We start from the raw sequence: 23,021 nt of genomic DNA, 5'->3' as shown, positions 1-23,021 counted from the left end.
GATACGTCCATCCACAGCCCATTTATTCCCTCTCAGCAGATGAACTCTGGTCTCAGACGTGACACTATGGCTCCTACATACTCTGGGCCAGGCTAAGGCCACCTGACTTGGCTGGCTAGAGGTTCAGCACTCATGTTAACTGTGTGTTAGCACTGAATCTATCTGAATTGTATAGGATGTAGGTATTCTCCCTGGAGATTCTCTCTCTTCCTAGGATTTGCTTATAAGGCAATTAGGTGGGACTAAAGAACAACAGTTTGGAATTCTGGCTTCTCTTAGAATTGTCCGAATTGACGTCCAGTGTCAGGTTTCTCCTCAGATCAGGCTGTGAAAGCTTGAACTGGTGAACCTCATTTATAGCATTTTTTATCTCCTTACATTTAATCCTCTTTGAAGTGGTAGAAACTAAAATGGCCACAAATTACCTACTTTCTGAGGCAAGTTACTAGAACACGGTTTCTAAGTGCTATGGTAAGTAGGAGCACACAGCTGAACATGGAATTTAGAAACATCTTGATGGGGTGTTACCTACGGCAGTCACAAAGCTGAACTCAAAGGGACAACTTGACAACCAACCAGCAAATTCTCAGTGGGAACCCAGCGACCATCTGTTGCATGAACTGGCAAATATATGAAGGCAAATCATATTAGCTTTTTTTTTTTTTTTTTTTTTTTTTACTAGTGGTAAGGATGGCAAACATGTTTAATGCCTGGTGAATCTTAAAGAAATGCAGGAAAATGCCACATTTTTTTCCTTCTTCATGGGAGCTGTGTTTTCAATCATCTTTCAAGTGTAGGCAAGACCTAAATGAGAAATGTAGAATTTCAAACATCAGGGTAAAGTTTTATGTTTCCTACTGGATGCAACACCCAGAAAGAAAAGGAAGGATGGGGTACATGGATTCTCAAGGGGATTATTTCCCCCCGGGACACGTGTGGTATGGATTACCACGCCCATCTCAGTTTGTGACTGCGAAATACCTGGTCCCCCAATAAACATCGGCATCTCTGTAGGAAACTGGGTGAGTGACTAAGCATATCACAACTGCGGGGGATTTGTGTGCTTGTGTGCGTGTATGACTGATGTGTGTGTGTGCGTGTGCTCTAATCCCTAGTCCAACAGACTACATTCCCAGTCGTAATGGGATCACAAAATCTAAGTTACCTGTAGCATCTTTTACTATGGCATCAAGGAAAACGAAGGATATTCATATGCAAAAACATCTCCTTCCACAATACTTAAAATTGAAAAAAAATTATGTACTAATCTACGGCAACTCATTTCCTGAAAACTAGTGAAAGACTTATTCACTTGAGGCCAAGTGCTGCTCAGGAGTATTAGTACTCAGGTTTAACTTTCTGTACTTTTCAGCTGTTCTTATGTCCACACGAAGTGCTAACAGCTGACTTGTTACTAACACTGAAAACAGACATCAACTTTATTCTCATGCACAACGTCCAGCAAGCCCCTTGTTTCTAAACCTGTACGTACACTTGAACCGAGGAGTAAACACATTTCACCAGTTTGACATGAGAAAGTGGTTCCTTAAGGATAATGTATTTTTTCATACGTGGATTTGGATACTAAGTTTAATACATCTGCCCTAAAGGATGCTCCAAAGTGGAAGAAACATAGTTTGGCCAACAGAGAACACTGTCCACCCTGACAGGGATCTACACTTGGGCCGGGAATAGCGAAAGAAAAAGTCCAGTAAAAGCTGTGTTCCTGTGACTTCCATTCTCCGCACTCGCTCCCCCTGCCACGCTGCGGCCCTGGGCTCCGAGTCGGCTCTTGTGAGCTGAGCCTCACGTGCCTGGCGTCAGGAGTCTTGCTCCTGTTGCCATGGGCTCCTGCAACGGGACGGCAGCAAGTCCAGCTGGGTCTCCATTTTTTCAGATCTCAATTACTGATCAAGCTCTTTAGGAACTGCTGTCTTTCGAAACATCATTTTTTGGGGGGTGACAGAGTGTTTGTCTTATTTTAGAAACAGTCTCGCCCACATTTTTGGAGAAGGCAAAATCTGAATAAGAACTACCACTGCTGACTAACAGAAGACAGGAGACTAGTGTGTGTTTGCTTGTTTTAACTTCGCTTCAAACACTAGGGTCAAGTCTACGGATTCTTACAGAGGCCAGGGGAAGCCTTCAGACGGGATCCCTCGCTATGTAGCAGTCACAGAGACTCCATACCACGAATATCTTCAAAAGGGGTCTTTTCACCTAACAGCTATTCAGTACCCAGTAAATCTCTGAATTAACTAAGTTATGATTCCCTCTAAACAACGTGTGTCCATTTTGTTTGTTGCACAGGAGAGAGTACAGCAACGGGTGTAACATGGGTAATACAGTAAGGACAGTATTTTGCTAGTAAAGTGCAAGCTTCACTATACAATGGACACTACAGTACTGACAGAGCCGATCTGTGTGTGCAGTGAAGCTGACAGTACTGACCGTAAAGTCAAAATGAACAGAATGCCTCTTCCATCTAAACTGTGCATTCACTGCAGTGCCGTCCAAAGCGTAGGCTATAAAAACTTCTCAGCCAGAGGACAGATTTCGCAATGGTTTTGGGCCGTCAAGGGTACTGGAGTAGGAATGAGAAGGCAGGTCGAGAATAGTATAAATGCCACTGTGCACATGAAAAGAAGATTCGAGAGAAATACTGAAGTGTGGGGATAGTTGAGAGATAATATAAAAGAAGATATTTTACCCTCTCATCTCACAACGAGAACTAAAAGTTTTCTTTAGAAGATGACTTTGGAAAATAAGTCACTATGCCGGTAAGACTCGAGTTCTCCCGCTGACGCAGGCTCATTTGACTGTCATTGCTCCTTTTTATCATCGTGAGATCTACAGATGCTCCGTTCAATGGCATCAACATTCCTAACATCCTTCTACGACCTGAAACCTGACCAATCTATGTCAAAGCACAAGAGACCCAGGAATTTCTGAGCATAGTTACTGCCCTTCTGTAACTGAAAGCTTCCTGTAAACCGCGCAAACACGGGTCTGAAAGAGTCTCTTTGACGACGAGCACTCTGTGCGTCACTCCCCTCCCGTAAAGACGGGGGTCATTCCCGCTGCAGTGTCTCCCACCCCAGGCAGATACGGTCTCCGCGACGATCCAGACTGCATTTGTCTGAAAGTCTACAGTAAAGACTCACGTCCTGGCTTTCCATCCTGATTCCATAGCCTAGTCTACTCCTCTTCTGGGACATTGATTCTGAAGTATTGTGACCGAACAGCAAGATCTGGAAACCTGAGACTCCCTAGACCACTGGACGATTGTTAGCCATTTGTCTGCATTTTGTGTTTAGGCTGACAGAGCAGGAAAGACTACCGTTTTCCTATTCTTCAAGTCTCATGTTGCCCAGTGAATCACAACAGCAGAGTTTGTGAGAAAGACGATGAAACAGACTAGTCTCACTGTATCCACAGCTATTAACGTGAAGATTTAGTTTAAAAAAAAAAAGATGCTACAGGAACACAGTCTACTGAACAGATAAGGCAGAAAGGTTTAAAAGACACTCTTGAATTGGATGTGCCCTAGGGATCTTGCTGGATAAATGCAATCGTTTTGAATTTGCTCCCACAAACTCAATCATTTATACAGAAGGGGTGTATTAGTCCATCTCTATATGAGGTTGCCCCTGTTCAAACAGAAGGAGCTTCACTGATGGAGAATTTAAGCTTAATGTCCCCCCTCTCCCCTTCCCGTAGCTGGGCTGGGGGTGGGGAAGTGAGGAGGTGAGCTAAAGGTGCATGCTGGTTAGCCCTCCGAGCTCTTCCAGCGTTCTCCAAGACGGGACGAAATGACTGTGGTTTTGGCATGCAGGGGCCAGCTTGCTCAGGAAATTGTGGCATATATAAAACAAAGCACATAAACAAACTCTCCATCCAGGAAGCGGAGTTTAACAATTGCCTCATTAACGAGATCCAGGGAAGGACAGGAAAAGAGGGGGAAGCCAATAGCGGATTATTATACAGTTCTAGACAGATGAAGCCCTTCAGCATCTCCCCAAACAATCCCTGTAGTGTGGATTTGACAAAGTGGCACATTTAAGAGGGAACTCTGTCTTGCCATCAATGGGAGTCAGGCGCACCCGTATCTCAGGGCCAAATGCAGTCCCTGGAACTTGACTTTATCAGTAGACACAAGACAGAGGACAAGGCAGCTACACCCACAGAGAATTAATTAAGAGCAGAAGCGACATCCAGTGAATGTAATCAATAGTCTGAACACTGATCTACATATCAACCACCATTGCTTTCTTCCCTTCTCGTTCTTTTAAATTAGTTACACGAAGGTGCTCTTACAACTCCCACTTCAACAGAGACTGCTTTGCTCCTTGGCTTCGCTGAAATGACACATTTCTCATATCACATCCTACAAAACATACCCTTGAAGACCAACGCTCTGATGCCAGTTTGAGTTTCTGAATGGCTGGAACATTTTGGGGTAGAATTTTATCATGGCTAATTTATTGGTTTGGCTTTCTCCCTGGACATTTCTCCGGTTTCATACGGAAAGTATGTGCAAAGCAACATGACTTCTGAACTGCCAAAGTCCACACCCAATCTGTCTTTACTGGCTCATTTTGTTCTCTCTCCTTTTAAAACGGTCCCTTCTGGACACACCGTCAAACCCCTCACTAATTACTACACTGTTGCTCGCAAACACTAAGTACTGGTTTAACACAACCTTTCCAGGGCTACTGTCTGCTCTCGGATCTGGGCCGCCCCCTGGGCCCCCACCCAACACACATACCCAAAGCACGCTGCAGTTCCCTTTCTCAAACCAAAGAAAACAAGCATATCACCTTTATACTGCTTCCATTTCTACTGGGCAACAGTGCAGGTCTCATTACTTTCATGTTTCAAAGGCTTACCAGAGACATCATTTCTCAAGACCAGGTTCATGGTTAAGTCCTTTAGCAAAGCCTCTGATGTCTTCTCGAATCTGTGCTTTGTACGAGTCCCTCCTAAGCAGCAGTGAGACCAGAGGGTTTGTCAGTTGTCACTGCCGACTCCGGCTTTGCTCTAGCCCCAGCAAGTCACCAGTAGCCTTTATTGCTTAAGGAAAATAGGATATTCTGCCTCCTGGGCATAAACATGTGACTTCCCTATGTCCAGGACCACAAGGGTAAAAAGGGCAGATTTTACCAACGTTTCCTTAAGAATGAAAGTCTCATCTCTAACCCATGTGGATTGTGTGCGTAATCCACACGTGTGACACTCTGCTCATGAATCACGTTTCAGGGGTCTGTGTGTGCACAATTCTGGACTGTCATCGGGTCTAATTTTACAGACCTTACTCACACCACACTCCCTCTGCAACAGGCAAGAGTGTGGCTGCAGTAAGCACCATAGAATCAGAGCCCAGCTTCCCGCTGACCGTAGTCCATCTGTGAACACGCGTGGTTACAAAGTTAGCACCCATACAACCCCGGGTTAGTGTGAAATACAATGATGCCGTAATAGATGACACACTGAAATGGGGAAAGAAAGCGGTTTGTTAGGATGAGGTTGATTTCTTCATACTCAGAAACTAGCGGGCAGGCAGAATTAAAAAAAAAATCATGATAAAATGTAGAATCATTAGCTGACACAATGAGAGAGCAGATTGGAGTGACCAAAAAAAGTTGACGAGACACAGAAGCGTCGCCCCCACGTTTTAGGCCCGCTGGAAGCAGCTAGTGTTCAACCAGTTTGGTTTTTATATGGCCTTAAAAGATATACAGGTCAACTATGAGGAATTATTCCAAAATTAAAAAAAAAATTACCTGACTGTTGATCAAAACGTATGAAATGGAGAAAAAGAAAAAAAAAAACCAACAAAAAAAACGAACATACCATGTTCACACACAAAACAAAATCACTGTGTCGGGGACATCAGGGAAGGTGGAATATTATAACAACACATGTTACATTGTTATACTATCCCACCCACCTTAATGAAGAACCCTTGGGTGTGGCTACTCCATAGCCTTTGGAATCCAGATTTCCTCCCACTTTCATTGTGTCACACGGCTTTCGCTGCTCGATGTACTCGTTCATAGTGGACTCCAGGAGGAAGGCGAATTTGCCTTTGGATTTTCGGACCCGAGCTACTCCCTCCGCGGTAGTCCTAGTGAACACTGACGGCTCTGCGGATCGCATGTAGGTCCACATCTTTTCATACACTGCTATTTTTGATCTCTGGAGGAAATGCAAATAAAATTAAATACAGGAGAGAAGGGAACAACATGTTAATACTGACCGAACCCAGACGAGGAGAAAGCCTCTTAAAGTACTTTCCCTGGTCCTGCAACTCCAGTCTGCCTGGCTAACATTCCCCTCTCCAGGTAGAAACCTGCCTTTTACGGTGGGTGAAGGACACCACGGAAATGGCAGACGCTTAGAAGTGATACCTGAACAAGCGGGTCCCTCTGGTCACACGTGATTACCCTACTCAGCCGCTTAAAGAACGATGTATTATCATTGTTAAAGGGAGGATGCCATAGAGAGTGGGACATTTAAAATCATGTCAACAACACTTCCATAATAAAAATCAAAAATCTTTTTCAAGTAAAAAGTTAGAAAACCTGAAAAGAAAGAAAGGTGATTCTTGTTTTCCTAGGATATATTTTGGAGAGTTAGTCTTTCTAATACCTTGACTTCAGCCAAGAAATACATTTATTTCTGTCTATTTGGGCTCCATCTACTTTATTCCTACTCCTTAATTTACCTAGAACCTTCTGCTGGTATCTGCATCCCTATTTGATTTTTTTCACCCATACAGATACTTTAAAGGTGAAACTGCATCCCCCAAGGGGCACCTTCAGTGAGGCAGAAAGAGCCTGCGCCCTGATGTTTGATAATACAGTGATACACAGACTTGTCTCAGGCAAGTGCATTTGTTCAATAACAAGGAGCTGAAGTTTTGCTGAAATCCAAAGTTTCTGGATCCAAGTAAAAACTAACGGAGACTTCACTCAGACTTACATCTAAGCACGGGGGCTAATCCTGAGTAGCAGGTGTATTTGTTTTATATGGACCCTCCTTTGTTTGTTTACCAGAATACAGAGTCCAGTAAGAGACAGATCTTCAATAATCTACAAATATCCTGGAGAGCAAACTTCAGAAGACATGTTTTGGGGGCAAAATCAAACAATTCAGGTTGACAAAGAAAGAAACTGATAAGAGCTGTATTTAAAATTTGGTTTCAGAAGGTGGGAACTAGGTAATCAATATCCTATGTAACAGTAAGAGATTTGCATACTTGGACACTATAAAAAACCAGTGATTTTATGTTAATGTATATTCAAATGCTGGTGAATATTAAGATGGAAAATTGACATCCTGTATTGTCTTATGAAGTGTTTTCATGCTATTAACACTTAAAAATATCACAGTGATACAGACTTTGTAGTGTGTGTGTGTGTGTGTGTGTGTGTGTGTGTGCTGAAAGGTTACCTCTGGCTACAGAAATCCTCACATTAGGATACTGCATGCCAACTACTAAATGAAATTGCAAAGGTTCTATGTGGTTCCAGGACAGAGGAGTATCTGGATTCAGAACCCTCAGCCGTGGGGTTGACCAGGGAGGCCGTGTTGCCTGGCCCCAATCATTCCATCTTTAATAACAGAGCTCTCTTCCAGAGAATGAACTCTGCCATTTTACAATGAGTTCCAAACTCTGAAAATCGTAAACTGTCTGGATCACCAGATACAGACGTCCTCAAACATTTATTCAATTGATTATTTCCATTTAGAGAAATGCTGGTAAACAACATCCTTTTGGTGTATAATCACTCTTTAAAATATAGTGATAACTTGACTTGAGAGTTTCACCTAAAAAGATACAGAGTTCCACACACACTGCATACTTCGTCACGTATACTACATCGAAAACGGAAGAAATAAAACCTGGGTATTATTTTGATTGGGGTTTTTTTTTTTTGAATTTTTTTAAGAATATGAGAGTCCGGCTAGTTACGTGGCAATCTTCTAGTTAGTGCTCAGCAGCTTACTTAAAGGAATCGGAACCACTAAACAAAACTAACACAGCAGGGTGGAAAAAGTAGTTTTGGGCTTGGTAACTGGGAAGATAATTTAGCTATCGAATGCAACAAAATATTAAAGCAAATGATTCCTTCTTAAAGGAATTAAGTATCTTTAGGCCACTGACATTTTTTAGAAGTCCATCTGTATAATCCTAATGTGAGGGAAATTATTGTCGCGTTTGTTTAAATATATTGAATTATCTATACCGTTACGTACAAAGAAGTTAAATCAATTCCTTTAAAGTCCAGAAGAAAGAGGAATCTGTAGTGTAGTTGGGCGACACTTAGCAGGCCTTATGCATAAAGGAAATCGTAAAAATACAGCATCCCAGCGGAAAAGAGAGGAATAATGAAAACACCACCTTTGGGGGAAAAATCACACTGTTTGTCACTCTGTGAATGTTTAGAAATTCTGATTCTGATTTCAAGGTGCATGGTGGAGATAAGGTCATGTCCATATGGGGAAGAGGGCGTGCTGGGAGCATTCGAGAAGGGAAGGACTGGAAGTAATATCCCTGAGCCTTGTTTGTGGCCACAAAAGGCGTGTGCTAAGGAGCGAGGGCGGGCAAGCCTTTGTGGATTTGATGAGACGGCTAAAAGGGAACTTCTGCAGACCCAGCAAACTCCGAAATACAGTGATAATGGGATTTTAAGTACCTAAAATCTTCAACTGTCATATCTTCTTAAAGATCAGGTCTGGGGAATAAATATGCTCAAGGTAACAAGCAAAGATAATACAAAAGTCATTATTTTTTTGAGATTAGGAAAATAATCTCAGATTTATTTATTTCTTTACTGTGAAGCTCAAACAGAGGAGACTTACTGATTTAAAGCACTATTTTATTACTGAAAATAACTCTTGGAGTTTTAAAAATATGCTGTCCTTTAAATTGCTCAAAAATTAAGTATTCTTGCCTTTCCTGTTTTTAATAGAAAATATGGACAAATGTCATGCATTATGGTTAATGTTAACATTGCTGCCAGATGAATTATTTCCCGCTTCCAGCAGCTTACGCAGCGAGGCTGCTGTTTGCGATATTTGGTAATCTTATAAGCCCTGAGACATTATTGCACCTCCTTTATGCATCTGTGGCTTCACTGATGACCGAAGCAGCCGCAGGATAAAATGTGAACTGCCGGGAAAATCGGCGTGCGCGCATCAGGTGTATGAGAATGTCTGAGCACCTAGCCGGCAAGGCTGTCGTTCAGTGACAGGTCCAGACTTTCCCTCGATGCCTCTACGTTTATGCTTAACAAGGTGCACAGAACACAGAGCACACCAAGTTTCATAACGGGGCAAAACCGAGGCAACGGCGGAATTCGGATGTAATCTCCCCCCACGGCCTAATTCTTCCCCAGTCGGTGGTGATTGCGACACTGTTCAGAAGCATTGAGTGGGGGTCACGGCCTGCGGCAGGTTAGTGCGGCTGATGTACCGTCACTGTGCTCCTACGAGAAAACATTTCTGACAAGTACAAAATACCCTTCACATTCTGTTTCCTCCACCCGTCAGACAGAATGGGTTACTTAAACCAGGCCGTCATCTGTGCGGGGGGAGGGAGAACACAGCGTAGGAATGAATTAGATTTTTATCAGAGAACCCACGTTTATGCATTCCTGAAAGGGTGCTACCAGGGAAAATTATTTTCTTGTCCCGTTAGGGTTCAGGCCGCTCTGCAACAGTAAATACCTTATAAAAAATCTTCCCATTTTAAAGCTGGGGGGGAGGGAACTGACCACGGTGACGGGCACGGCCTTGTGTGAAAGGCTCTGTAAATCCAGCAAGCGCTTCCCTTCCTCCTCTATTTCTTATCAATATGGTCTCTTATCTACCTCACCAGTTTTCAGAATTTGGAACACTTTTTAAAAACTCTACAAAGATTAGAAATAAACATTTTCAGTGCACTTGATGCCAAGGAGCTGTACAGTGAGTTACTTCTGAAATTTTTTTTTCAGGGAATCAACTTGACATTTGTTTCTCCCTTTATCACTCAAGGCACAATGATGAACCTGCGAATATTTGTCTTATTTACATGAAAATCAGCCAACATTTCTCAGTAAAACGCAAGCGATAGCACACACTTGTATTCCATTTTGATGACTACGCATAACGGTTTCTAGGCAAAGTTAGTGAATTTTACCTACCTAGTTTTGGGTGGAAGCAGTTACAAATACAGATTTCTGGCAAGGTACTGAAATTGGGCTAAAATGTGTGAGAGCAGTATGTTTCTATCAGGAAGCTTTAAAGACTGGGATGCACTCAGTAAGTTTTAAAAATCTGGTCAGTTAAGTTTACCCATAGAATATTGTTAATAAAATCTATTGTCATGAGCATTATTTACAAGTTTTAGAAAAATGTGCAGATTCTTTATAATTATCGTAAATGTTTCATTATATCTACTAGCAATCCCCCAAATTGTTGACAAGGACATTGTTCACTGCCTGGTGTTTTCTGTAAACAATGCCCGACGATGGGTTTGACAAAATTTTTGATTGGTCTGTTCTTAATTCAGTATTATGGAAACACCTGTAATATATAATGGTACCAGAGTCAGATCTTTTTAAAAAAGAGAAATCTCTTACTGAACTTCAAGTGCATGAAAGTTAAGGCTGGCTTAAAGTAGGATGTTCTGTTGTTTTTAATTTTCAAGCCGAGTGGGAAAATGATAAGCATGTGCATTTAGGTGACAATGTCATCTCCCAAGGACTGTATATGTAACCATGCACTTACTTCGAAGGGCTGTCATCACTTTTACATGACAGCTCAGAAAACAGGGAAATATTCTTGTCTCCTAAATTATTAAATATCTTGCCTGTAAGCAATTGAAATTAAACGTAAAATGTCCTCATTATTACTTAGGTAAATATTCGTGAAAATGTCACCCTGACTACGTTTTAATGTTTTTGTTCTGAAGTCACAAAAGGAATCCTTATCTCTGACCACACAGTACCAAGTGCGTATCTCTGGACTTAAGAAGAAGCAGAGTAAAAGAGTTTCACCGACCAAAAATCCATCCTCATAGTGGAACTAACAACTAAAAACACACAAACAACCCCCCGCCCCCCAGTACCTGCCATCCCAATGGCAAGCCAAAGGGGTCATATTCATATGTGAAATTATATCACTTTGAACAATTTTATCTCTAAAAGCAGAGAAATCAGCACCCACAATATCACCTACCAGTTCGTTACCATTATCTTGTGAGAAAACAAATGTCTTCCTTTGAAATCCATTGTTAACAGAACAGATTACAGAGTACCCCTCATATAAGCTGCAACTAAGGTTTTGGGTTTCATATGCGGCAAGTTAAACGTATTCTTAAGACAAAACAAAACAAAAAACTTTGCTTTCATTTTTATGCCCCTAACCCCAAAGCATATAAATTACAATCTTCCCAGATGCAGTACCATCATAGCCTTGTCAACAGTGGAATCTTCTGGATAAGTTACATTATAAAGTTGTCTTAATTACCTTTTTATTGTTACTTTTCCTCAGGTCTCCCTTGCAATGTGAATAAATCAATTAGCTTTTGCAAACTAAAGTGATTATAAAATCCAAGTAAAAGTATTAGCATTAAACATAGCATTACTATCACATTTGCAAAACCTGCAAAGAGCTAGAGACCATAATATAACTAACTGTTGGCAAAAACTGCCTGAATTTCAGAATTATGAACATTTCATGGTTAGTTTTTCCCTTAACTTACTCTGAAGAACTCCTTCGTTGACCCTGAATCCAGGGTTCCATAGGCAATCTCTGTTTGTTTGGCCAAATCTTCTGCACTTTCTATGGGGGAGACCATTCGCTCAACCGTCAGGAAAGCGGCGAGGTTAGCGGTATAAGATGATATAATGATGAGTGTAAAGAACCACCAAACACCTCCAACAATTCGACCTGAGAGGGATCTAAACATGGATAAGATAATGCACATTTTCCTTTCTCCAAGCAACACAGAGAAAGAAAAGACATATCATAAATTCACGTTGTATGTTTAAAACCACAATGGCAATTAGTTTTACTTTCTTGAGTCTACTCAAGAATGATTCTAGTCTTTCTGTATAATTGGATGCCTTGTATGCTACCTCGAGTACACGAATGCCACTGAAAATATGGAAAATGTTTCCTTTTTATTGTTTATGGATAGAAACGTGGAACTTAATACCTTTCCTTCAGGTATAGAAAAGGAACACTTACTTAAATTCATTGATATCCTACCCCCTCCTTTACATTTTAGCATCTTTGGAATTGGGGTACAGCCCACGGTATAAGACAAAACACAGTCACGTGGCTTCGTTGGCAGCATCACTGCTCTCTTCGTGGTATATAAGACAGCAGTGTGGGTTAACAATGGGGGAGGTCTTGGGCTCCATACAGACGCCCCTCAGAGACCTTGCGGCTGCCTTCAGACAGAGCCCTGCCCAGGCGGGCGGGACACGTGCCAGAAGGGGCTGGACCGGATGAGGACTCAGACTGGTCTCAGAGTGACCACAGCTGGGGATCGTTCTGCTTGAGATTCCATTTCTGACCAGAGTGGAGGATGAGCTCTCTCTGAATGCATCTTTGCAGCATACTGCTCTAAACATGTTCTCCCTGCCAACACGAGACCAAAGCATGTGGCTTGTCAATGCACAGCGTGGCAGCATTAGAAACGGATGCTAAACGTCAAAAGAAAAAAGTTCTCTCATTCTTTCCCTCGAATCAGGGACGTGTGGGCGATCTGGATGCAGAGGAAAAGTGAGGATGGAATGAATGAAAAACCCAGGTCATGTTCATAATTGATCTCACTCCCTGGGACCAACAAACTATTAAAAATTCCTGGGGCAAATGGTTTGTAAACATTTTTTTAATGTAAGAAAACAAATTTCATATTTTCTGTGACATTTCTAATTTTCATATTCTCCCATTTTAACCATTATTATATAAATAGCACGTGTTGGTTTTAACGTAGCATTTGCTTAATCCTGGTCTTTAAAAACCATTCCCTGACTTGCTCTGCTTTCTTTTCGTTTCACTGAGTTTCTGACTCAGATTCATATGTTGTTGGAATTTAAACACATGTCTAGTGTTCGTGTGTCTTAAGGAACACAGACTGCATTGTGCCTAAAATGTCTCTTTTTGAGAAAGCATACATTTCTTTTAAAAACCTGTATATTTGCGATGCTAATATAATTCACATATTGAACTTCAGTTCCTAGCTTCTCCTACTTCTTGTAGTTATTTTTTCTGTGGGAGAAGGTTGGTATTTTCTTGCGACAGGAGACTGGCTGCATTTTTGGCAAACATAACTGAAAAATATCTTAGTGGCATCCAAAGGAAGTGAGCCATGACTCCACAGATATTGGAAAACATGTCTATTAAGCTAACACAGTACTGACATTGCTGAGTTTGCCCACAGCTTACTTGATTTATTACAGAGAATGAGGCATATCTGGTACTTGCTGTATCGACTCAGGTGTTAGGTGAGTCTGTGGCAGAAATCTCCCATAAGGTACATGGGATGTAAATCGAGGTCAAAATTAATCTTTAAAAAAGGAACAACAGCAATAATAACAAAAACTTTCAATTTTGAAAAAGAGACAAAATGAAAATGAATTCTTAGTCTGACAACTTAGATTCTTCCTCTCCATCTGTCAGGCCACTGGAGGAAATATTAACAGTACGTGATTTCTGAGTTCTGAGCGGTTGCATACGTTACTTTTCCGCTGGGAAAGTTCATCTTTGTGATAGGCCCACAATTAGTGCTAACTTGGAAAAACTGGCTACAGAGGTACTCAGATCAATCTGGGAGTTGCACGTTTTTTTCCTGCGTTTCAAAGTAACACCCCTGCGTCCGGGAAAAGAACATGTAGAGAGGTGTTCTGCACAAGACCGAGAAGGACTGGGGAGTCAGTAAAGAAGCGGAGCGTTTCCAAACTAACCTGGGTGAAATGTCACATCCTTGCTGCATAAAGGCACCCAGGGAAAACCAGAGGCTGTTAAAGATGCCAAACTCGTTGGGAGGCTGGTCGCTGGGCCCTTCCTTTCCGTCCTCCGGCTCCTCTGTGTGCCACTCATATGGACTAAACCTGCTAACTAGGAATAAGACCACGCTGACACCAATGTAGGCAAAGACTATGCACATCCAGATCTCATAGGCCAGAGGATCCAAGAAGGAAAACACTCCTGGTTTAGATTTCTGAGGCTTTTTGATCATGATAGATATGCCCAAACTCATGAAGGGCTTCGAGAAGTCAATGACCTCCTCTCGGACCAAAGTGATTGTCAGAGGGGCAATAGCAATCTCTGCTTTCTATAAGAGAAAAGACACAGGAGAACACAGGTTAATGCATTTCATGAAGCAGCCGGCACTGGGTCGATCCACTCACAACTAACGAGTTATGCATTTACTCTACATTTTGAGGGGGAATGCCAACAACTGAGTAAGAACAGCAATAAATACAAAGATGAACAGTGGATTGTTTTCCTAAGAGAATATACCACATAAACTGCACGAAATATTTTTATTGGCGCTAGCGATCAGATGAGAGAAAGAGAAACAGGGAAAGAGTGAACATAAGCAAAAATAACTTGAAGTCAGATAGCTGTATTAGTCTTTAAGGACGTGGGCCAGGCCAGGGGAGGAGCCTTAACTGCCTTCCTGTATGGCTGAATTTCTGAATTTCTTGGCCAGAATTGCTGCTATGTTGCAGCCTTTTCTGTTTCATTTGGAACGGTGCCACTGACTCATTACTTAGCCATCCCTTAATATTATGAATGCAAATTTCAAACAGTCCCTTTTTATTCCTTTCCAGTTGTAAGAAAACCTACCCTACAGTCTGTGTTTGTAGGACAGAAGACACCCGCTGTTTGATGACATTTTCTAATCCAGTGCACACAAAAGTCTGCAAATTGGCAATTATTTCTTCCTGTTCACTTGCTTCGATTTTCTACTTTGAATTTCTAACACAGCTTTTGGGAAACAGCGGATTCAGTTCTCAACTATTAGGATTGTAAGACTCCAGCTTCCATTTCTGTTCTGTGACTCTGAGCCATTTTTCTGAGCCCATTTTCCATGTCTCTCCAACGAGGACACTTTCCTGTTTGCCTCATTGCATGACTATGATTGTCTAGCACAGAAAACTTAATAAAATCCTAGGGAGCATTTACTGAGGGATTATGTATCTGACGCTGAACTAAGTATTTTAAACGGCCTCTCATTTAACGCTCTGAAAATCCTGTTTATCACTGTTTTCTCAGTGATGGAGCTGAGACTCTGGTGAACACACCACGGCCCTTCTGCGATCGGGACTCGTGTGTCTTCCATCAGTCATGCCATCTCTAAAATTGAATGAAATAAAGGGTCATGAAAACACTGTAAACTGTTACATGACCTACAGGTGCAGAAAGGTTATTCGATTGTTCATTTGGAAGGAAAATGTTTGGCATTAAAGTGGAATCTGAAACGCAGCCAGGCATGCGTGGCTGGCAGAGGCTGACATCCTCACATCCACTCCTGCACAGCCATAGGCTGCTGGCTCATACGCCAGACAGGGCTGGTGCGTGGAGGTGCCCCAGCCATGATGCTGCCCGCTGGCCGGCTGAGCGTTAACTCTAGGAGCCCTCACGTGAGGATGAACTTAGCTTACCTCATAAATACCCACATTTACGAAAGACTCACCGCTGGAAGGTTATTATTTTTGCCATATTATTATTTGCATAATTTTCACTACACAAGTGATATATGAACTAGCTATAGAAAAATTAGTATGTAAAAACAGATTCAAAAATTAAGGAAAGTCAGCTCCATTCCCTTCATCGACTCTTGCTCTTTCTCCCTCTATGCCCTGCTAGACACGGTTTGAGGAATCATATTTTTATTTTAAAAATGGAATATAGAACACTACAGTTTATAGTTCCTCTACTCAGAAGGATATGATGAACTCCTTTTCATTTTATCATCTATATTAAAACTTAGTTAATGATTGTAAGCATTTTATCATGGGAAAATATCAAAATTTGCTCAATTTACTTGTTATTTTAGGAGATGTTTATACTGTTTCCAGGTTTACACAATTTCAAACTTTGATGATGTGAATATCTTTGAAGACAAGCCCTGGTACATCCCTTACTTAAAGATGAATTTCTAGAAATGAGATTGCTGGTGTAAATGGGAACAGTCCTTGTAATGGCCATGATACATTTTGTGCAACTTTTCTCCGGGAAGATCATGCAAATTTCTACCGTGGGCACCAGCCCTGCATGAAAGCACCTGCCACTGTGAGCGCTGGCCAGCCCGTGTGTACCTTCATTCTCAGCTACCTTTGCCAATCCGCTCCATGGCAAGGTAGATCTCGTCGCATTCATGTGAATTTATTTTTATAAAACATTTATGTTATAAAACAAATAGCTACTTTTCCTTTTTTCCAGTGTCACAACCTGTCATACTCTGCCCCTTTTTGCCATATGGTGTATTCACGTTTTACTTACTAATTTGTAAGTGCTTTTAAATATAGTCAAAATATTAACTTCTATTTTCTGCATATGTTGCAGATATTCTCCCTGTTCAGTAATGGTTTTGCTTACATAACTTAGTTCACGGTTCTTCATTGTTATATATGTACTCAATTTGGTTGTAGCCATATAGAATTATCTTTTTTTCTGTGTTTTCAGCCTTTGGTATCATGCTTAGAAAAATCCTTCTCAAATCACATGATCAGTCTCAATCACACACGTTTTATTCTGTACCTATAATTCCTTTAAACTTTACTTGGTGCTGTACGCGATGATGCGCTACAAGTGGTTTACTCCCCAAGTGGTTGTTCCTCTGTGGCAACAGGAATAAATGAATAATGCATCCTGTCACTGATGCGAAATGCCACCTTTTGCATACTAAACCGTTAGTGTCGTGTTCTTAGGGAATGTTGTATTTACACAAGTCACCACTCAGAAATGAAAGCAACACGGACAGAAATCAAGGCGCTGCCCGTATAGGAAACTAGGCGCGAGGGAAGGTGAACATTGGCTCAGGATGGTGACATGAAGGTCCGTGAGGACACTTCTGAAGTCTGAAAGTTGTGTTTTGAAAGAGGCTGGTGAACAGAGAAGATACACCTGGGCTTTCTCTGCTAAGGCTGGCGGTGTTACACCCTGCGCCTCGTTCCACGACCTCTCAGCGATTCCCAAAACGAAGCGCGTCAAGTATCTCCCACAAGAGCTGGCTAACATTTGGGTTCTCGAGGGCCTCTGGAGCAAGGCTCATGAACCTGCACTATGACACATACCACAGGGAATGCTGGTGCTGGCCGGCCCCGGACGGTGCTTGGAGAAATACTCCCTTGGAGAAATACTCCCTTGGATTAAAATCCATGCACACTAGTACGGCAGGGCCCAGCAGAAGGTGCACAGAAGACAGCAGTGAGGACTTAGTGATGCACACAGGGGCCACGGCAGGAAGGACCTGAGTGGCGGGGGTAGTCCTGCGTTCTGGCCACCACCCGCTGGCGTGCTGAGGCCACGGGTGAGTGTTTCCCAGAACACCTACTCCTAATAACGCCAGTAACAAAGTTTGCAAAGACTAACGTAATAATAATAATAATAATGGCTTCAAATCATTTTACTGTCTAACAGGATTTGCTGGACAGGAGAGAATGGATGGAGCTCCCGCTCGGGCCCTGGAAACTGGGCATTTATGCTATGGACTAGCGGTAAGAAAGTAAAAAAATTAAGTGCAGACTTTGCAGACACCAGGATGAAAAGTAGCAAATCTGCAGAAAGTGTAAGAAACACGGAAGAAGATTCCTTTTGGGAAAAAGTCAAGTGGCAGAGGTGAGAGAATTTAAACCCTTGCAGATGAACTGAGGATTGAATACCTTGAGTATTAATAAGCACTCTATTATCTTCTGAGAACTGCTTGACCTTGGGACTCTGTTACTGTGACATGTGCTATGGATAGAACTTCTTGTTGACTATGCTCCTCTCTTAATATCACTTGTTTTTGTTACTTGAACAATGTGGTCTGAGCCCTTGCAAAGCTGCGAGGCTGGGCTGCCCCATGGGTAGGGACTCCGGAGGAGAGAGATGTAAAAACTACCGTAGAAAGTTACTTGGGTTAATTACACCATCCATGACTAACTGGTAATCCAAGTAGGATTTTTTGAGATGAAATACCCAATAGTGATTTCTGAAGAAAATGAATTACTGTAGTTCTAACAAGTTGAATAATGTTTATATTTAAAAATCTACTTATTGTTGGGGTGCCTTAGTAGCTCAGTCATTAAGTGTCTGCCTTCAGCTCAGGTCATGATCCCAGGGTCCTGGGATCGAGTCCCGCTTTGGGCTCCCTGCTCAGTGGGAAGTCTGCTTCTCCCTTCCCAGCTCCCCCTGCTTGTGCTCTCTCTCTCTCAAATAAATAAAAATAAATAAAATCTTTTTAAAAAAAGTCTACTTATTGTCTCAAAGATTAAAAGTATTACCAGAAGTTTAAAATATTACCAAGGAACACATGGTTTAGGAATCCTTTTTCTTTGGAACTTAAAGCTCACTATCAAAATGTTGATGAGCCCTGCGATAAAACACTTCCTGATTTTTTAAAATTCCAAATTTTTTTTCTTCATTTAGGGCAATGAACTAGTCAGCAGTTCTTTTTAAATGGATATAAAACTAAATGATTGCTCTTTAATGCCAAACAATTTCCTTTTCTGCTGAGGTTACAGCTACTGTATCAGACTGGCTGGAGAAAGTGTGGGGCTTTGTGGTCTGAAACGCAGTGTTACAGAATCACGAAACTATCGAATTCTTTAGGCTTCGAAAGGGAGCCTCTCCAGACTTGAGTTATGCTCTCAATCATTCCATCTTTATTCTCTTCCAGGGCAGGAGGACTCTCATGTAATTATTTCAAAAGGGTCTTGGGAGAATAATCACAGTGAGTGCACTTTGAAGATGAAATCTGTGAAATACGAATTGGCTTACAGGAGATTTCAGAATACGTTTCAAGTGCGTGTGACTTTTATTGGTTACTTGAGTATAGCTCACTGTGAGCTCTCGGTTTGGTTTCTGGACTCTGGAAATACCACGCATCACCACCATTTGCTAACTGCTGGTTTCATTTTGATACTTTGCAGTGATAGCTGACGAAACCAATCTTGTTCTCATTCAGGCAGGACTGTCTATATTGACTTTGCCCTTGGCTATAACTGAGTATACTATCTGGTAAAGGGAAGGGCTTGATGTGCGTTCATATGAGGCCTGCTATGGAATACATTCTAGCTCTTGTGTTTCTCTATGTCTCAAAAAATGATGGCATTGCATAAAGTTTAACTTTACCGTGTTCAGCAGAATTGTAAGAATCTTACATTATTGCTGAATATTTCATAGATGCTAAAGTAGTTTAATGATTGCTTTACCAATTGCATAAAAGATATTCACCAGTAAGTACAAGCAACAGGGATATAAATAACTAGTTAAGATAAGATCCAACTTTATGCTGTTGGAGGAAATCTGTTCCTTCAATTATCAAGTAACATTCATAATAGGTTTGTTTTTCAGTTCTTAAAACAACATGGCTATGGGATAGCAGCATCAGGTTTAAGAGAATAATCATCACAGGTACTGAAGTCACTTTTTAAAAAAATAGGGCATCATATTCCAAATTTTGCTCTTTCCTGATTTTGAAGTTAGGAGGTATTAGCTTCTCTCATTATTTGAGAATTGCACCATCATGAACTAGAGAAACATCTGAACATCGTGTAGGCCTCTTTGAATGTCACTGCACATTTATAAACAGTAACAGGTCTTGAGAAATTGGTATGTGCCCAGGCGATAAAAAGTTTCAGGTTTATGTAAGGACATTCTTCAATAAAGTGGTTTGCTTACCCCATAAACAAGCTCGCCCACCATCCCATTCCAGATCTTTGTGTCTGCATCCCTCGCTCCGTACTTTCCATCAGGGACAATGGCAATTTTATACTTGATACCAATATGTTTTGCAATTTCAGATGCCAAATCTACACAGTATCCTTCATACTTGTCATTTCCTTCAAACATTTCGTGATTTTTCTTGTACATAACATATGGGGATTCCTATAATGAGAGAAGTAGAACTGTAAAGGAGAAATTATAAAACATTCAAACGTCTTTATGTAACTTTTCAGCTGCGGAATTTGACAAGAAGATTATATTTAATAGTAGTATACACCCTGATCTTGTGTGGCTAGAAATCAATAATAAAACAGTTGAATATAGAAATATGCTTAGGAGTATACCCAGTTGCTTTATATTGGGGACTAGAAGTGAAACCTTTAAAACCGTTTTCTACCCGGTCACTGTTACATACCCAGCACCGTGACTCTGACACGAAAAGTATGTATTCATAACTTCTAGGGAAGTATAAGCCTATCCATCTTTGGCAATGAAATTAGTATTTCTAAAATAGCTCATGAAGTTCAAGACTATCTAGTAGTTCAAGGTCACAAGGCTCCATATTCTTCTGCATCTTGTTTGGCCACGTTCAACTGCAGCCTCCTTTAGGAAAGGAGCTAGATGATTCTTCTGTGCTCTCTACCATTTCGCTGGATGCCTTTCTCAGAGCAGGCACTAGCAAGTTCAGTGAAGAAATGAATTAATAATTAAACACATTTTATATACTTTCTTGTGTTAAATCAGCTTTCCTAAAACTGTCCAATATTTTTGGCTTTAATGATAGGGTTGTGGTCCATGAAGTTTTATTCTGTTATAAAATAAGTCTCCAATGAAAGCTAATAACCCCCCCCCCAAATTGTGACAGTCACACACTCCAAGTGATATTTCCATTTAGTTTTTGAAGCAAGTAAGACAGAAAATAGGATGAAGAATTACTGTGAAAATCCTTATAAAATGAAAAGGCTTACTGGTGGCACAGTTTTCAGTTAAAACACACACACACGCACACACACACACACACGTGCACACACATCCCTAAACCATACCATTTAAAGGCCGTGAACTAAAGAGACACGTTACCAAACAAGCACCTGATTTTATCAATGGAGCCTAAAGACAGGTCTGGTGAATATGCAAGATAGAGAAAACTGCTGGTCACACCTCAGATTTTTTAGTCATTTGCCGACCAGGAGTGGCCACCTTTGGCCACAATGTCATTGAGCTCATGGATTTATATTTTATAACATTGTAACATCATACATCCACTGAGTAATTTTTACACGAAATTCTTCTTGCCCAGCACATGTGTACTTGGGTAGTTGAACTTGCTCTTTGAACTCCGGATTAGATGGTATTTTACTTTCCATAACACGGCACTCTATAGTACTTCTGATTTTAAGTACTTTGTAAATGTAGAAACTACTTAAAAAAAACTTAATAAAGATGTAAATTACATGATATATAACTTTCTCATCGAGATGCCCTAAATAACTCTAGTGTGGGCAATTGTCTAGGGTTGGTCCTTGAATAATCCTGCCTTAGGCTGACATAGTCAAGGGACCCAGAACTCTCTCATGTCTTTGAAATTGATGCATATTTTAACACCAGACTTGGGTAAAGAAAGTTTCTCCACCTATAAAGTTAAGGCAACTAATTGTCTCTTCTTACGTAGATGACAATTATTTAGTAGCTTACAGAGAACATTCTCCAAACATAAAGGGTTTTGAAAATTATAAATGTGGTGAGTTGCTGCAAAGCAGTGCTAATTTCTAAGATCTAAGGTATTAGTAGTTAAAACAAGCTAATCTTTTCATTCTTTTTCTTGTGACAGCTAATTAAAATGTGGAAGTATATGCAGAGAAAAGCAAGATTCCCACATTCGTAAAATGCTTAAAATCGTAATTTAAATTGCTGTAGAGTTATCACTTAAAACTTTTAGTATAACAAACTCAAGAGTTTTCCAAAGTTGTACATGTACAGCTCACATGCAGTACTAAGATTGAAGGTTAATTCTAAAGTGTCTGGAATACTTGAACACTTGAGAACTTCAGCCCTCAAATACATATACGACAGTATTAGCTTGTGTGCATGTTTCTCTGGTTAGAAATCCCATCTCATTTGCTAAATTCCCTCTCCATTATGCAGTGAACAATTAGCTTTATTAAAAGCTGCAGTTATATTATGGACTCAAACATTTTGTTAGACACACACTGTGTGCCAGGCAGTTTGCTGGAAACTAAGGGGTACCAAAATAAATAAAAGATGCCTCTTGTCCTCTTGTGATTAAGATTATAATTCTTTGCAATAAGGACAAAGGAGTAAGAGTTGGGGGGGGGACAATAATAAAATACAGTAGTGAAAAATAATAATAGATCTACTTATTTAGTGCATGCTTTGGATCAGAAATAATGCTAAGTTCTTTAACTGTGTCTTTCATTTACTTTTCACACGGATATTTTGAGGTAGGCATTTCCCATTTTGCAGGGGGAAAATTTAAGTCTCAGAGAGGGGAAGCAAATTGTTCAGTTTCACAGAAGTAGCAGATGTGGGAAATGAACCTATATTTTGAAATATCTGGAAATTGTTTTTTTTTTAATTTTAATTTTTTTAAATTATATTATGTTAGTCACCATACAGTACATCCCTGGTTTCTGATGTAAAGTTCGATGATTCATTAGTTGCGTATAATTGTTGAAGCTATCACTGCATTTGTCAAAACGTGTGCAACTCTTTGAGATTTCATATGATTTAACTAGAGTAGAGAGGGGACAAGTTGAAGAACATGAATTTCTGTATTATGAGTAAATGAAATACCTTCTATGAAACTGTGGGTGCACAGTGTAGATAAAACCTTTCCATATCTCCTCGGATTGTCTGGTACCTGTAAGGCACTCAATGACTTAAAGATGCCTGGTGCATCAGTGCTCCCTAAATAGGAATATCAGGGCGAAGGAATTATATTAGAACTTCTGATTCAGGTCTTCAAAAGGGAAGTAGTTATTAAGTGCTAGGCCATCTCTTCTGAAATAGACATATATACATCTAAATAAAAAATGTTATCTAGTGTTTTCTTTGCTTGT

At 40.7% G+C, this 23,021-nt stretch overlaps 1 protein-coding gene across 2 annotated transcripts in view; it reads right to left on the bottom strand.

Annotated features, from left to right (window-relative positions):
* The window catches only part of GRIA4 (glutamate ionotropic receptor AMPA type subunit 4), a 359,257-nt gene that overhangs the window by 31,652 nt on the left and 304,584 nt on the right, over positions 1 to 23,021 (bottom strand). For both annotated transcript variants that reach the window (XM_057316828.1, XM_057316827.1), the window contains exons 10-13: positions 19,897 to 20,103; positions 13,965 to 14,335; positions 11,753 to 11,951; positions 5,951 to 6,198 (exon numbers count right to left, since the gene is read on the bottom strand). In XM_057316828.1, coding sequence (XP_057172811.1) covers positions 5,951 to 6,198; positions 11,753 to 11,951; positions 13,965 to 14,335; positions 19,897 to 20,103 — 1,025 coding nt within the window. The remainder of the gene's footprint in view (positions 1 to 5,950; positions 6,199 to 11,752; positions 11,952 to 13,964; positions 14,336 to 19,896; positions 20,104 to 23,021) is intronic.

Source organism: Ursus arctos, unplaced genomic scaffold (assembly GCF_023065955.2).
Source record: "Ursus arctos isolate Adak ecotype North America unplaced genomic scaffold, UrsArc2.0 scaffold_22, whole genome shotgun sequence".
NCBI lineage: Eukaryota > Metazoa > Chordata > Mammalia > Carnivora > Ursidae > Ursus > Ursus arctos.
Note: the sequence above shows the minus strand (reverse complement) of the source record. Positions and strands in the feature narration are given on the sequence as shown.